The 18,451-nt window shown below is 35.6% G+C and overlaps 1 protein-coding gene across 1 annotated transcript in view; it reads left to right on the top strand.

Annotated features, from left to right (window-relative positions):
* Positions 1–18,029, top strand: part of LOC133656416 (disabled homolog 2-interacting protein-like) — a 408,611-nt gene extending 390,582 nt beyond the window's left edge. Inside the window, exons 9-10 of the mRNA XM_062057498.1 lie at positions 14,840–14,938; positions 18,024–18,029. Of these exons, the coding sequence (XP_061913482.1) occupies positions 14,840–14,938; positions 18,024–18,029 (105 nt within the window). The remainder of the gene's footprint in view (positions 1–14,839; positions 14,939–18,023) is intronic.
* The last annotated feature ends 422 nt before the right edge of the window (positions 18,030–18,451 follow it).

Here is an 18,451-nt window from a genome sequence, read left to right as displayed (position 1 = left end):
GACTAGACTAATGCTGAGCTATTGACATGCTACTGATTAGCATTAGCGATTTTACACGGCGATTCCAACATATTTGAATTTGTGATTGCACGTTACAATCAAACAGTCGGTGTGTGTGATAAGTACGACACTTACAGCATTAACACTTTTTAGGGCGCAACAAATGACTAGACTAAATACTGAGCTATTGACATGCTACTGATTAGCATTAGGGATTTTACACGGCGATTCCAACTTATTTGAATTTGTTATGCACGTTACAATCAAACAGTGGGTGTGTGTGATAAGTACAACACTTATAGCATAAACCCTTTTTAGGGCGCAACAAATGACTAGACTAAACTAATACTGAGCTATTGACGTGCTACTGATTAGCATTAGCGATTTTACACGGCGATTCCAACATATTTGAATTTGTTATGCACGTTACAATCAAACAGTCGGTGTGTGTGATAAGTACAACACTTATAGCATAAACCCTTTTTAGGGCGCAACAAATGACTAGACTAAACTAATACTGAGCTATTGACGTGCTACTGATTAGCATTAGCGATTTTACACGGCGATTCCAACATATTTGAATTTGTTATGCACGTTACAATCAAACAGTCGGTGTGTGTGATAAGTACAACACTTATAGCATAAACCCTTTTTAGGGCGCAACAAATGACTAGACTAAACTAATACTGAGCTATTGACGTGCTACTGATTAGCATTAGCGATTTTACACGGCGATTCCAACATATTTGAATTTGTTATGCACGTTACAATCAAACAGTCGGTGTGTGTGATGAGTACAACACTTACAGTATAAACACTTTTTAGGGCACAACAAATGACTAGACTAGACTAATACTGAGCTATTGACGTGCTACTGATTAGCATTAGCGACTTTACACGGCGATTCCAACATATTTGAATTTTTTATGCACGTTGCAATCAAACAGTCGGTGTGTGTGATAAGTACAACACTTGCAGTACAACCACTTTTTAGGGCGCAACAAGTGACTAGACTAATACTGAGCTATTGACATGCTACTGATTAGCATTAGGGATTTTACACGGCGATTCCAACGTATTTTGATTTGTTATGCACGTTACAATCAAACAGTCGGTGTGTGTTATAAGTACAACACTTATAGCATAAACCCTTTTTAGGGCGCAACAAATGACTAGACTAAACTAATACTGAGCTATTGACGTGCTACTGATTAGCATTAGCGATTTTACACGGCGATTCCAACATATTTGAATTTGTTATGCACGTTACAATCAAACAGTCGGTGTGTGTGATAAGTACAACACTTATAGCATAAACCCTTTTTAGGGCGCAACAAATGACTAGACTAAACTAATACTGAGCTATTGACGTGCTACTGATTAGCATTAGGGATTTTACACGGCGATTCCAACGTATTTTGATTTGTTATGCACGTTACAATCAAACAGTCGGTGTGTGTTATAAGTACAACACTTACAGCATAAACACTTTTTAGGGCGCAACAAATGACTAGACTAGACTAATGCTGAGCTATTGACGTGCTACTGATTAGCATTAGGGATTTTACACGGCGATTCCAACGTATTTGAATTGGTTATGCACGTTACAATCAAACAGTCGGTGTGTGTGATAAGTACAACACTTATAGTATAACCACTTTTTAGGGCACAACAAATGACTAGACTAGACTAATGCTGAGCTATTGACGTGCTACTGATTAGCATTAGGGATTTTACACGGCGATTCCAACGTATTTGAATTGGTTATGCACGTTACAATCAAACAGTCGGTGTGTGTGATAAGTACAACACTTATAGTATAACCACTTTTTAGGGCACAACAAATGACTAGACTAGACTAATGCTGAGCTATTGACATGCTACTGATTAGCATTAGGGATTTTACACGGCGATTCCAACATATTTGAATTTGTTATGCACGTTACGATCAAACAGTCGGTGTGTGTGATAAGTACAACACTTACAATATAAACACTTTTTAGGGCGCAACAAATGACTAGACTAGACTAATGCTGAGCTATTGACATGCTACTGATTAGCATTAGGGATTTTACACGGCGATTCCAACTTATTTGAATTTGTTATGCACGTTACAATCAAACAGTCGGTGTGTGTTATAAGTACAACACTTACAGCATAAACACTTTTTAGGGCGCAACAAATGACTAGACTAGACTAATGCTGAGCTATTGACGTGCTACTGATTAGCATTAGGGATTTTACACGGCGATTCCAACGTATTTGAATTGGTTATGCACGTTACAATCAAACAGTCGGTGTGTGTGATAAGTACAACACTTATAGTATAACCACTTTTTAGGGCACAACAAATGACTAGACTAGACTAATGCTGAGCTATTGACATGCTACTGATTAGCATTAGGGATTTTACACGGCGATTCCAACATATTTGAATTTGTTATGCACGTTACGATCAAACAGTCGGTGTGTGTGATAAGTACAACACTTACAATATAAACACTTTTTAGGGCGCAACAAATGACTAGACTAGACTAATGCTGAGCTATTGACATGCTACTGATTAGCATTAGCGATTTTACACGGCGATTCCAACATATTTGAATTTGTGATTGCACGTTACAATCAAACAGTCGGTGTGTGTGATAAGTACGACACTTACAGCATTAACACTTTTTAGGGCGCAACAAATGACTAGACTAAATACTGAGCTATTGACATGCTACTGATTAGCATTAGGGATTTTACACGGCGATTCCAACTTATTTGAATTTGTTATGCACGTTACAATCAAACAGTGGGTGTGTGTGATAAGTACAACACTTACAGCATTAACACTTTTTAGGGCGCAACAAATGACTAGACTAAATACTGAGCTATTGACATGCTACTGATTAGCATTAGCATTGTAAAATATGTGAATGGAGAAGGGGTGTGACGTTCATATGTTGTCAATATTCAGTGTTTTATTGTTCATAGTTAATATTGTAAATCTCACAATCTTTATTTTCATGTACATTCTGGGTGTCTCATTCAGTAAAAAAATATAAAATTCCATTCCGTTTTTTCAGGCGGTCTGTCATAATGTTTCTAGCATTCAACCAGACATTATTGTGAGGTTTTGTTTTAGTGATCCTAAAAATAGAAGGAGATTTTTACAACAAAGTTCTAAAGCTTAGTGATATATCAGATGTATCAGATTGTAGGTGGGGTTTTTTTTTACCCTTCGCGTTCATATTTCGCTGTTTTTGTTGCGTTTTGCTTGATTGTAAAATATGTCGACGGAGAGGGGGTGTGACGTTCATATGTTGTCAATATTCAGTGTTTTATCCTTCATAGTTAATATTGTAAATCCCACATTCTTTATTTTCTGTCATAACGTTTTTAGCATTCAATCAGACGTTATTGTAAGGTTTTGTGTTAGTGTTCTTAAAAATAGATATACCGGCCCCCGGACACTTTTTTTTTTCTCTAAATTTGGCCCCCGTGTCAAAATAATTGCACAGGTATAAAAACAGGAAGCAAAGTGAAAACAATGCAATGTAGCTGCTAACGAGCTAAAAAGAGGAACCCCCCGCTCTAAAATGGACTGAGTAGAGAGTGACCAGCTGTGGTTTGAGATTATATAAGGCTTATAGTGCATGGGGGGGCCCCTTGAGAACACGTTAAGCACCTAAAATCGCTTTTTATTTGGATTTTGGATGAAAGTAATGGCGAAATAACCGGCGTCAACACCGATGCAATCAGAATGACTCAGCGTCAACATATTTAAGAGCAATAGAAAGCAACGAAACTTCTTTTTTTTTTTTTACTTTCGAATTGAGGCAGGGGGTCGGGGAAAGGGACGCGAGCGCGGCGGGTAATCTGTTGTCTCCGGCAGTGGGATTTAACCTCGCGATAACCCGCGGTAATTTGCAACGCGCTCTGTAAAGCACTGCCTCTGATTACTGCCAGTCACACACACGCATGTGATGTGTGTGTTTGTGTGTGTGTGTGTGTGTGTGTGTGTGTGTGTGTGTGTGTGTGTGTGTGTGTGTGTGTGTGTGTGTGTGTGTGTGTGTGTGTGTGTGTGTGTGTGTATTGTTGTATTTCTCCCCTTCTTGAGACATCACCAAAGAAAAGTAGCTTCCATATGAGGACCGGTGAACAAGTTAGGACATAAATCATGGTCCCAATACTGAAAACCATTACATCTAATAGAGAGACAAATACTAGAGTCCGTGAACATTGCTCCAAAGTCAGGATTTTTTGTTGATTTAATGTGCATACAACAGTAAACATTGACAGGTGCAAAGGCAGCAATATATGATAAAACAAGACGACAGCTAAAGAAGGACTTCCCTATTCATCCCAGAAAAAACCTGAAAAACTTCCGGTGCTGACGTAAGACAACCCGCGTCCCAAATGTGACCATAGGATGAACAAATACACTACGGTACTAAGACTATAGTGGCCATTAACAGTTAGCTTCTAGAGTAAAATTATGACATTTGTCATAATTTTGCCAAGTGAAATTCCGATTATTATTATAATATAGCCAAAATGTTAAAGTTTTCTTATAAAATTGTGACTTTTGTTGAGTAAAATTACGACTATTTTCATAAAAAATGCCCACATTTGAAGCTTTTCTTGTGAAATTTGCGACGGTTATTGAGTTAAATTCCAACTTTTATCATAATATTGCACAAATGTTCCGTTTTTCTTGTAACATTTTGACTCGCGTTGAGTAAAATGACGACTTTTATTATAACACCGCCAAAAATTCGAAGTTTTTCTTGTGAAATTGGGACCTTTTTCTTGTGAAATTCCAGCTCTTTTTTCACAACAAGCTTTTTTATATTTGCATAGTATGTATATATTATTAATGTTGTAAATACACATGTTTATATTTCTAGAAAGGCTGGTCTTAAAGAGGTAGGCATTTTTCTCAGGTCTCAAGAAGGTAACAAACACAAGAAAGTGTGTGTGTGTGTGTGTGTGTGTGTGTGTGTGTGTGTGTGTGTGTGTGTGTGTGTGTGTGTGTGTGTGTGTGTGTGTGTGTGTGTGTGTGTGTGTGTGTGTGTGTGTGTGTGTGTGTGTGTGTGTGTGTGTGTGTGTGTGTGTGTGTGTGTGTGTGTTCTGGCAATGCTTCCTTAATGGGGACATCGCTCTGTTTACACAGTCACCTTTAGGGGACCTCTGACGGTATGGGGACAAAAATAAATTTGTTTTTTTTTGTTTACGTGTTTCAAATATTGGTAAAAGAGAAAATAAATTTTCTTGAAAAGTGAAATATTAGTTATCCTGGCATTAATAGTACTGTGATTCTGTATGGTATCCATCCTTAGTTAAAACTCATATATTTTTCCCAAAACAAAATCTGGTTTAGTGTTCCTTAGGATGACATTTTCATACAGCATGATTATAAAACATTATTACCTTAAAGCAGGGGTGTCCAAACTTTTTCCACTGAGGGCCGCACACGGTAAAATGGAAGCATGCGGGGGCCGTTTTGATATTTTTCATTTTCAAACATAACAAAATATATGTTTGTTTTGTTTTTTTGTTTTAACTTTAGGGCTCCCGGGGACCATAAAGAGTCTCAGTTATTAAAATGTAAAAAATAAGTAAAAAATGATGTATTTTTTAAATTTATTTAACGCTTACAGTAAATTTCTATATCAATTTTAGGTTGATATAAAGTAATACAAAATTTTAAAAAAAATTAAAAAAATGTTTTTAAAGACAACCTTGTTTTTTTTTATAGTAAAACTGAAATATACTGTATTTAGTAATTAGAGCCCTAAAAGATCAATAATGCAGGACACCATTGATTTTAGTTATTTTAATATTGAGTAATCACAGTTAAAAGATCAATAAAATCCCATTAAATATATTTGGGATCCAAAAGGTGTAAAGTAATAGATTTTTATTAGTTGTTTTTTTTACTTTCAACACTTAAGTTACGAGATCAACTTCAGATTTATCTGTCGATTTTACGTTTGAGCTATTATTTGGTCTGTTTTATGCTCTTTGGTCAAAGAAAACGCACACAATATATGCAATATTTTCCACAGAAAACATTTTAAAGTGAAATAATTGGAGTTTTGAATAGGTCAATAATTCATTACAACATAGATTGTTTTTATAAAAAAATTTTGAGCAATGGCAAAAAAATAAAAATAAAAATAGAGAAAGGGGGAAAAACCAGCCTGCATGGCAGCTTTTGTGTCAACATTGCAACTTTTTCTAGTTAGATTTCACCTCATTCCACTTTTTTTGTATTTTATTTTATTTATTTTTGCAATAGCATTTCCGGAATGTGTGGCGGGCCGCAAATGGCCCCCGGGCCGTACTTTGGACGCCCCTGCCTTAAAGTATGATTCCCATTCAGAATGTTCCATCCTTCTATATATGGTAGTTGGAGTGGCAGACAACTTCATTACTGCTAAATAGCAGTTTTCAGTAATGTCACAGAAGATGCAGGATTTGCTTGAACATTTAAGTGGTGAAACGTCCTATAAGGCAGTGGTCCCCAACCTTTTTGTAGCTGCGGACTGGTCAACGCTTGAAAATGTTATTAATAACACACTGTGTCATTCAGCGGGAAGCACTCGCGTCAAGGCAGCTCAGCCCCGAACTCAATGAGGTTTTAACAGTGGCAGTGTCAAGCCTGCAACCCCCATTTGAAAAGCTGTGCAGTGCAAAACAGGCTCATTGCCGCCACTAATGCTGGAGTACTGTACAACTCATGTTCACTTGCCCTGTCTTGCCAAATGCATTAGCGCCTCCTTTTTTTTTTGTTGCAAAGATTGCAAAGTGGCACTTTTATTTTTATTTATTATTGAACTTGATGCAAGTTATTTTATTTATTATTGAACTTGATGCAAGTTATAACACTTTTATTTGATTTATTATTGAACTTGATGCAAGTTATAACACTTTTATTTGATTTATTAAGATTTTAGTTGATTTAATTTTTTTTTCATAAAGAAATACAATTATGTGTGCTTACGGACTGTATCCCTGCAGACTGTATTGATCTATAACAGGGGTCACCAACCTTTTTGAAAGCAAGAGCTACTTCTTGGGTAGTGATTAATGCGAAGGGCTACCAGTTTGATACACACTTCAATAAATTGCCAGAAATAGCCAATTTGCTCAATTTACCTTTAACTCTATGTTATTATTAATAATTAATGATATTTACACTTAATTGAACGGTTTAAAAGAGGAGAAAACACGAAAAAAATGACAATTAAATTTTGAAACATAGTTTATCTTCAATTTCGACTCTTTAAAATTCAAAATTCAACCGAAAAAAATAGAAAAACTTAAAAAAAGAATTTATGGAACATCATTAGTAATTTTTCCTGATTAAGATTAATTTTAGAATTTTGATGACATATTTTAAATAGGTTAAAATCCAATCTACACTTTGTTAGAATATATAACAAATTGGACCAAGCTATATTTCTAACAAAGACAAATCATTATTTCTTCTAGATTTTCCAGAACAAACATTTTAAAATAAATTCAAAAGACTTTGAAATAAGATTTAAATTTGATTCTACAGATTTTTTAGACTTGCCAGAATAATTTTTTTGAATTTTAATCATAATACGTTTGAAGAAATATTTCACAAATATTCTTCGTCGAAAAAACAGAAGCTAAAATGAAGAATTAAATTAAAATGTATTTATTATTCTTTACAATAAAAAATAAAAATTTTTACTTGAACATTGATTTAAATTGTCAGGAAAGAAAAGGAAGGAATTTAAAAGGTAAAAAGGTATATGTGTTTAAAAATCCATTTTTAAGGTTGTATTTTTTCTCTAAAATTGTCTTTCTGAAAGTTATAAGAAGCAAAGTAAAAAAAATAATGAATTTATTTAAACAAGTGAAGACCAAGTCTTTTAAATATTTTCTTGGATTTTCAAATTCTATTTGAGTTTTGTCTCTCTTAGAATTAAAAATGTTGGGCAAAGCGAGACCAGCTTGCTAGTAAATAAATACAATTTAAAAAATAGAGGCAGCTCACTGGTAAGTGCTGCTATTTGAGCTATTTTTAGAACAGGCCAGCGGGCTACTCATCTGGTCCTTACGGGCACCACGTTGGTGACCCCTGATCTATAATGTATATATTGTGTTTTTTATGTTGATTTAATTTTTTTTATTTATTTTTTTTTTTTTTAACATTTCTTGTGCGGCCCGGTACGGGGACCACAGCTGTAGTGCTGTATTCTGACCATCATGTCATATTTAATTCAACTTTTTTTTTTTTTTAAACGGTCCTCAGTAGTCACGTACAAATGTGTGTGAATTATGCAAAATTATTTGAATTTGGTCCCCATGAACCATATGAACTCTTTTTTTCCCCAGTAAGAATGATCAGCACATTACTTCATCAATCCAGAGATTTAAAGACGTGTATGAGCTAACTGGGCGGTGGACATTTTACCTCATTTTTTTCAAGCCTCCACAACCTGTAGAAAGGGTGGTACCCACAAGTCATGATCAAAAACTTGGTCCCCATTCCGAATGATAACCAATATGTGTGTGTGTGTGTGAGCGTCATGGGGAGACGTAATACTTCACATCCTCATCGCTGTCTTTTGTACGGGCTTGAAATCTCCTCTAATCTTTGTCATCCGCCTCGTTACATCACTCCTTTGTTGCGCCTTCTGCAGCTGTGCTCTCCAACAACACGCACTAACAGCTACTCCTGCCGGCTTACAGCATCCCGCTTTTTGTCAGCCATTCTTGCAATCTAATGTATTTTTCCCCCCGCCCCCCCCCCCCCCCACATTAAGCTCAATTCACTACCTGTACAAGAAACTATAAACCAGCTCAGTGGCCTAGATCGGTAGGTTGTGAGTTCAAACCCCCGGCCGAGTCATACCAAAGACTATAAAAAATGGGAGCCGTTACCTCCCTGCTTGGCACTCAGCATCAAGGGTTGGAATTGGGGGTTAAAATCAACCAAAAATGATTCCCGGGCGTGGCCACCGCTGCTGCTCACTGCTCCCCTCACTTCCCAGGGAGTGATCAAAGATGATGGGTCGAATGCAGAGGACACATTCCACCACACCTAGTGTGTGTGTGTGAAAATCATTGGAACTTTAACTTTAACGTATAGCTGTATCTCAATTCGGGGGCCGCATCCTTATAAGGGCACTTCCTGTTTACGTCTGTTTCCCCCACCCTTATATACTGCTGCGCAGTAGCGCTAAGTTGAATAATGGCGAACTTTAGAGAAGAACGCCAAATAACTTTTTTTGTGTTCTCTTGGTGCTTTACCTACTTCGGAGGAAGGGGCTAAGATCTACCGACACCGCCGGCGTCTTGATTTTTCTGCCGTGGGAGCCCGCCGATCAATGTAGATGGTCGTCATGGAGATGTGTCACAACCCTTCCGGAACCCACCGTATTTTCCCGACTATAAGGCGCACTTAAATTTTTAAATTTTTTTTCTCAAAACTCGACAGTGCGTCTAATGTAAGGAATACGTTTGGTTGAGCTTACCGACCTCAAAGCAATTTTATTTGGTACATGGTGTAATGATAAGTGTGACCAAGTAGATGGCAGTCAAACATAAGAGATAAGTGTAGGCTGCACCGTTTGATGTGCGTCAACATAGGAGTATTATTATGGTGTGTGTATAAGGTAAGACGTATTATCTGGCGTTTTGTTTCGCAATAATATGCAAAAGCAACTTTTCTTTCCTTCTGGTACCTGCTGATCTGTATTTGGGATCTGCATAAATCCTGAAAAATTGTCGACAGCGTAGTCGATAAGCTTCTTCTTTTTCTCTATCTTGTTATGGGACATTCATCCTCAGCTGTTGCCATTTCTAATATAAAGTAGTGTAAAGTTCTTACTTATATCTGTCAGTAAACTCGCCATGAAAGCGCTAAAACATACCGGTGTAGTGAGTTTACATTATTCACCCAAGGAACTTTAGTTATGAGAAAGTTTCGGTTTCCGGTGTTGTTGTTTCCGGATGAGGAGATGCTGCTCCGTTATTGATTGAAGTAAAGTCTGAATGTCATTAAAACAGTTAGCGCCATCTTTTGACGCTTCTTCCACTCCCGTCCTTGCGCGCTACGCCGCTACAACAAAGGTGACGGGGAGAAGACGCTGCCGAAGGTGAGCCACGTAAATAAGACCGCCCGCAAAATGGCGCAACCGGAAGCGACTGTCAGAAAGCGGCTTGAAGATGATCTGTAAAACATCATCTATGCAACATTTTGACCAAAGAACCACCATTACATGTTATGTAGACCACAAGGAAGTGTTTTACATTGAGAAAAAAATATATAATATATGACTCCTTTAATGCGCCTTATAATCCGGTGCGCCTTATATGTGGAAAAACGCTCAAAAATAGACCGGTGGTGCGCCCTATAGTCTGGAAAGTACGGTAATTATTAGTTATTGGTGGATTTATGTTATGGTTGAGAATGGTTGTTGTCGTGGGACGTGTACCTTTATATTTAGCAATTATTTTATTAATATATGATTCATAATTGATGTACATTTCTAATGTTTGTCAAATGTGTTGCATTATAGAGAGTAATTATAAATATTGGCATAGCATAGTCTTATTATTATCATATCATTATTTGCAATGAAGCCAGAGGAAATAAAACACAACAATTGCAGTTTCAGCACATGGGTTTATTCATTTATACAGGCTATAAAAATACTTTGTTTTTAAATGATCATCCAAACTGGTATGTACAGTACAGACCAAAAGTTTGGACACACCTTCTCATTTCAATGCTTTTTCTTTATTTTCATGACTATTTACATTGTAGATTGCCACTGAAGGCATCAAAACTATCAATGAACACATGTGGAGTTATGTACTTACAGCAGTGGTGTCCAAAGTGCGGCCCGCAGGTCATTTTTTAACGGCCCCACGGCACATTTTAAAAATACTATTGAAAACAATTAAAAACATAAAAAGTGGTGTAAAAGAGCAAGCAGGTGAAATGTAACAAGAAAATGTAGCAATTTTTACTCTAATCACACAAAGCTGCCATGCAGGCTGTTTCTTTCTTTAAAAAATAATAATGAATCAAAATCAATGTCATTATGAATTATTGACCTGTTAAAGGCTCCAATTATGTCACATTAAATATTCCACTTTGAGATATTTTTTTGTGGAAAATGTTGCATATTTTGTGTTTCCATACAAAAAAACTGAGCTGTTTTTTTTTAAAGGGCCTAAAACAGGGGTGTCCAAACTTTTTCCACTGAGGGCTGCACACAGAAAAATTTAAGAATGCGGGGGCAATTTTGATATTTTTCATTTTCAAACCTTAACAAAATATATGGATTTTTTTTTTTAACCTTTAGGGCTCCCGGGGACCATAAAGGGTCTCAGTCATTAAAATGTTAAAAATAAGTCAAATTATTATTATTTTTTATTTAACGCCTACAGTAAATCTCTATATCAACTTCAGGTTGATATAATGATAAATAAATGATAAATGGGTTATACTTGTATAGCGCTTTTCTACCTTCACGGTACTCAAAGCACTTTGAAAGTATTCACACATTCACACACTGATGGAGGGAGCTGCCATGCAAGGCGCTACCAGCACCCATCAGGAGCAAGGGTGAAGTGTCTTGCCCAAGGACACAACGGACGTGACTAGGATGGTAGAAGGTGGGAATTGAACCCCAGTAACCAGCAACCCTCCGATTGCTGGCACGGCCACTCTACCAACTTCGCCACGCCGTCCCATATAAAGTGAAAAAAAAAAAAAAGGTTTTATGCCTTTTCTGTCAAAGAAAACTTTGTTTTTTATAGTAAAATATATCTGTCGATTTTACGTTTGAACTATTATTGTGTTTGTTTTATGCTCTTTTGTCAAATAAAACTTTGATGTTTTTATATGGCAACCACACAATATATGCAATATTTTTTCCACATAAAACATTTTAAAGTGATATTTTTTAAGTAATAATTCATTATAACATAGATATATAAAATGTATAATTGACGGATAGATCTGAAGTTGATCTCGAGATTATTGTGTTGAAAGTAAACAGTAAAAAAAAAATTATAATTTATTTTTTAACACTTTAATGAGTAGGACCCTTTTGGATCCCCAATAATTTTAGTGTGATTTGTTTTTAAGTGTCATTGCTCATAAAATAATAATGCATTAAAATCAACGGTGTTATGAGTTATTGACCTTTTTAAGTCTCCAATTATTATATAATCTCAAATATTCCACTTGAAAATTTTATTGGGTGAAAATATTGCATATTTTGTATTTTTTCCATTAAAAAAATGGGTTTTCTTTGACAAAAAGAGCATACAACTTTAATCTTTAAAAACGTTATATTGACAGACAGACCTAATGTTGATCTAGAGATTTAAAACTTGAATAATAATACAAATAATAATACTGAATAATGACACATTTTTTATATTTTTTTGACCAAAACCCTGTGGGGTCAAGCTTGAGTGGAGGCCTAAATGTATATTTTGTATACATATATTGTTTTTTAAAATAAAAAATATCAAAATGGCCCCTGCTTGCTTTGATTTTTCAGTGTGCGGCCCTCAGTGGAAAAAGTTTGGACACCCGTGACTTACAGTAACAAAAAATACCAACCATCAAGAGTTTTACCATGGTTTATCATTAATACTAGAAGTGTGATTCTTTGGGCATCTAACAATTTCATCCAATTCGATTCAGAATTTATTGTTAATTCAACACGATTCTAGATTTAAACCGATGATAATAATGTACTATTTGGTATAAGATTTGGAGTTCAACTTTTTCAAAACAAGTTACTGGTTAGAAAATCTCCTTTTGATTTCATGGAAATGGCCCAAAATTGTATTTAAAAAAAATGTATTTTCATATACAGTACAGGCCAAAAGTTTGAACACACCTTCTCTTTTCAATGCGCTTTCTTTATTTTCATGACTACACTGTAAAAAAAATCAAATTTTTATGGTTAATTTACTCTAAATTTCTACTGTAATTTTTCAATTTTTTAAAATAGTTTATAAAACTGTAGAATTGAAGACATTATCTGTAAATAAACAATCCCCCTGTTATTTTAAGTAATATGCCAGTAATGACAAACTATGTATATTTCTATTTCTTTTACAGAAAAATACCAAATTAATTATACATAGCATTTTCTGTTTTCTTAAATGACTTTCAAATTCATGCAAAATTACAGTAATTATCTTTCATTAAATATGTAGCTTGTTACTGTATATAAAAGTCTATGTCCATACTAACAATCTGTAGAATAAAGGTATTTTTCTGCAGAACTGTTTGCATTGTCACTTTATTAAAGGTGGTTGATCTTAACAGTTCAGAAAAAAATCTGTAAAATGATGGTATTTTTCTGTGGAACTGCCAGCATTGTCGCTTCATTAAAGGTGTTTGATCGTAATAATTTGGAAAAACTCTGTAGAATAAAGGTATTTTTCTGCAGAACTGTTTGCATCGTCACTTTATTAAAGGTGGTTGATCTAAATAATTTAGTAAAAATCTGTAAAATTACGATATTTTTTCCGCAAAACATTTCATGAAAATTTCTGTAAATATGTTTTTGATCATTATTTGGTTTACAATATTTTACTTTAATTTTATGGTTTTCGTTTGGCTGCCAGTAGATGACCGTTTTTTTACAGAATTTTTTTTTACAGTGTATTTACATTGTAGATTGTCCCTGAAGGCATCAAAACTATGAATGAACACATGTGGAGTTATGTACTTAACAAAAAAAAGGTGAAATAACTGAAAACATGTTTTATATTCTAGTTTCTTCAAAATAGCCACCCTTTGTTGTGATTACTTTTTTTGCACACTCTTGGCATTCTCTTGATGAACTTCAAAAGCTAGTCACTTGAAATGGTTTGTACTTCACAGGTGTGCTTGCAGCTCATCGAGAGAATGCCAAAAATGTGCAAAGCAGTAATCCGAGCTAGAATATAAAACATGTTTTCAGTTATTTCACCTTTTTTGTGTTAAGTACAGAACTCCACATGTTTATTCATAGTTTTGATGCCTTCAGGGACAATCTACAATGTAAATAGTCATGAAAACAAAGAAAACGCATTGAATGAGAAGGTGTGTCCAAACTTTTGACCATGTTTCGTGTCATTTCGTTTCGCTCTACTGTTCTATAAATAGGTTTTTCCAAGTCCAGGTTTTCCTTGATCTGATCCAAAAAAAAAACAGAAAAGTTCAACAAAATATCACATTATTTATTGAGGTAAACATTTTCAAGTAGCATGCACACGTACACAAAAAACCAGCAATAACTAATATCGGCACACATTTACTAAACGTCACTATCTCATATCAATACTACATAAGTAAGTCAAGTTCTTGCAGTCTAAAAAAGTGTGTTAGAATCGGTAAGGCTTTACTTCCGACGTTGAAAAAAGCTCCGGGCACTAAGCTGTCTGCAGTGGCCGAATATATGGCTCTCCTTTGGGGTAAAGACAGGAACAAAGAGCGCGGAGGTCGCCCAACATTACGATAGTCCAGGTCTCGTATTTTAACACAAATGTTTATCACTACTGTCACTCCATCTTGACATGTCTGCTTTAAGCTGTTTTAAATGAATGACTAAAGCTATGCTTGCATTTTTAAGTCCTTCTTTTCGCTCCGCATAGCGCCGCCATGTTGAAAGTCATTTTCAGAGGATGTCAAGGACGTGAAGTGTACACGGATGGGAGAAAAGGACACATTTGTTAGCCAGACTTGATGGACACGTGGGACTTTTTTTGTATTGGCGCCACACTCAGATGTTGCAGCGTTGTTATGAATGGAAGCGCTGATGTTTTCTTCTCTGGTGTGTCACGGCGGCAGGTGACGACCTCCTCGGGAAGCAAGTGCTTTTCCTGCCGCTCGTCGGCCGAGAGAGACAAATGGATGGAGAATCTGAGGAGGGCGGTCCAGCCAAACAAGGTAAGGATGGGGGGTCTGCTGTGCAGCGGGGCCACATTTTATGTAATAATCAGGGGCGTCCAAAAAAGCAGATTTTTGAATAAATTCACAATTCTTATTTGTAACGATTCTTAATCGGTTCAAAAAAATGAGTAATCCATTTTTTTATTTTTTTGTATCTATCCTGACTCAGGAAAATCATATTGTTGATGTAGATGAGGGGTCCCCAAACTACGGCCCGTAGTTTTGTCTTTCCTTTCTAATCCATTTTATACCGCTTGTTACTCTCTGTGTCTCCTAGCCGCTGTGGATAATGCATATGTTTAAGAGTTATTTTTTGTTATTCATAATCATGTTTGAATCAGCTCATATTTTTCCATGTATACTCTGTATACCAGTTTCTCTTTGTCTTCAGATTGCCTGTTTAGACAGGGTCGTAAACCATCAGGAATGTGAACACAACCCCCAAGTCTCTCTTCTTATCAGTGTTGAGAGGAGGGGGGGGGGGGGGATGGGGGCTTTCTTTGTGTGAAAAGAGTTGCTTTTTCCTTTGGAATGCCAGATCAACTTGGGCTACGCATTTGGATGTGTTGTTCGAGGCTGGTCTCTATTCTCAAATATTTGACAATAAATTACAAAATACCTATTCTGTGCTTGGTGGTACCTTTGAGTTCAGTGTATATGTCATTAAGGAACTTGGGACTGACCAGCGTTTTACATCCCACTTGGAGGAACATCTGGTCAAACGCAACACCGCTCAGGCAAATCATATTGTCTAAAAATGTATTTTCCCATCGATAACGTGACAATGTTAAATGTTGATGAACATCAATGTTAATTGATGTTAAATGACAAAACGGATGAACTCGCTGGAATATAAAGACAATGTATATATGTATATATATTAGGGCTGCAACAACTAATCGATTAAATCGATTAAAATAGTTGCCGATTAATTTAGTCATCGATTCGTTGGATCTATGCTATGCGCATGCGCAGAGTTTTTATTTTATTTTTTTATTTAATTTTATTTATTTTTTTAATAAACCTTTATTTATAAACTGCAACATTTACAAACAGCTGAGAAACAATAATCAAAATAAGTATGGTGCCAGTATGCTGTTTTTTTTTTCAATAAAATACTGGATAGGATAGAAATGTAGTTTGTCTCTTTTATCCGATTATTAATCGATTAATCGAAGTAATAATCGACAGATTAATCGATTATCAAATTAATCGTTAGTTATATATATATATATATATATATATATATATATATATATATATATATATATATATATATATATACAGCCCGGCCCCCGGCCAAATTTTTTTAACCCAATGCGGCCCCCGAGTCAAAAAGTTTGGGGACCCCAGATGTAGATGATCATATCCGCTGTACATGTTTACTTTAGAAAAGAGAAGTGTTGTCTACTTCTCTTGTTTGTATTTGACTTTATTAAATGTTTGGGTAGAATTTTAACAAACAACACCCGTTTTCTTTTAGGCAATATAAATATTTATCAGAGGTGTTTATCTATTTTCTGTAAGAATGTAGTTAATCATAGAACTGGCTCCCAATGTTGGATTTTGAATCGAGAATGGAGTCTGAATCGAATCATTACCCCCAAGAATCGAATCAAAAGGTGTGTTGACCCAATGATCCACAGCCCGAGTCATGATATTGTGATTAGGGATGGGAATCGATACCGGAACTCAACGGTCCCAATAGTCAGTACTTTAGTGTGTGTGTTAATAAACATTAATTGTTTTTGATGATAACATCAGTTTTTTTGTTGCGACATTTATAAATGAGCTGATTATACGGCTGGACGATTACAGCAAAAATAATTTATATTATTTTGATTGTTATTATAATCACTAGAGATGTCCGTTAATGGCTTTTTTGCAGATATCCGATATTCCGATATTGTCCAGCTCTTAATTACCGATTCCGATATCAACCGATTCCGATATATACAGTCGTGGAATTAACACATTATTATGCCTAATTTTGTTGTGATGTCCCGCTGGATGCATTAAACAAGGTAACAAGGTTTTCCAAAATAAATCAACTCGAGTTATGGAAAAAAATGCCAACATGGCACTGCCATATTTATTATTGAAGTCACAAAGTGCATTCTTTTTTTCAACATGCCTCAAAACAGCAGCTTGGAATTTGGGACATGCTCTCCTTGAGAGAGCATGAGGAGGTTGAGGTGGGCGGGGTTATTTAGGGGGTAGCGGGGGGTGTATATTGTAGCGTCCCGGAAGAGTTAGTGCTGCAAGGGGTTCTGGGTATTTGTTCTGTTGTGTTTATGTTGTGTGACGGTGCGGGTGTTCTTCCGAAATGTGTTTGTCATTCTTCTTTTGTGTGGGTTCACAGTGTGGCGCATATTTGTAACAGTGTTAAAGTTGTTTATACGACCACCCTCAGTGTGACCTGTATGGCTATTGACCAAGTATGCTTTGCATTCACTTGTGCGTGCGTTTGTGCTTACTTAATGGGGACATCGCTGTGTTTACACAGTCACCTTTAGGGGACCTCTGACGGTATGGGGACCAAAAAACAGGTCCCCTACAGCAGTGGTCCCCAACCACCGTGCCGATTGGTCCCGGGCCGCACAAGAAATTAAAAAAAATAAAAATACTTTTTTTTTTTTTTATTAAATCAACATAAAAAACACAATATATACATTATATATCAAAATAGATCAATACAGTCTGCAGGGATACAGTCCGTAAGCACACATGATTGTATTTCTTTATGAAAAAAATAAATAAATAAATAAATTAAAATAATAAAAATAAATTAAAAATTATTTTACTTCACTCTACTGACTTCTGCTTTTTATTTTGAATTTAGAAGCAATGTTTCGGGGCTTATCTTGTCTCGGATGAGACAATAGGATTTTCTTGCCTTATAAGTGATTAAAAAGCTATTCAGATGTATTTATTAAATGTAGTCGTCAGACTTGAACTAAATACACTTGGAAATATACGTCTTGTATTAGAATGATTAGCTAATCAATCCTACTTAAGTAAATATCGGATAATCTCATTTACTGTTGAGGCCACGAACCAAAGAAAGTGATCTGTTGTGTAGGACTAGATGTTACAATCAAATAAAAGCAGGCCAGACATGACAACACGGTCCACACATGTGGTTCCCTTTCCTCTTCCGCTGTAGACACAAATAATGAGTTGCTACTTTCTATATAACTAAGATCAAGAATGATCAACATTGATTAACAACGATATCACATTTTCTTACCGTCCACAAATTAGAGGTGGGCGATACTGGGAATGTTGATTCGATACCAAGTAAATACAGGGCTAGTATCGCCGTTATGGATACCTGAAATGTCGTAATTATTTAATCATTTTGTGAATTTCCTATAGTCTGTTGATTATCCATCCATTTTCCATTTTCTACCACTTGTATATGACTATAATAATACAAAAAGTAATCATTTACTCAAATAAAAAGGTTTGTTTAATTTAATGCAACAATATGAAATAATGTATTAGTAT

This window comes from Entelurus aequoreus, linkage group LG08 (assembly GCF_033978785.1).
Source record: "Entelurus aequoreus isolate RoL-2023_Sb linkage group LG08, RoL_Eaeq_v1.1, whole genome shotgun sequence".
Lineage (NCBI taxonomy): Eukaryota > Metazoa > Chordata > Actinopteri > Syngnathiformes > Syngnathidae > Entelurus > Entelurus aequoreus.
Note: the sequence above shows the minus strand (reverse complement) of the source record. Positions and strands in the feature narration are given on the sequence as shown.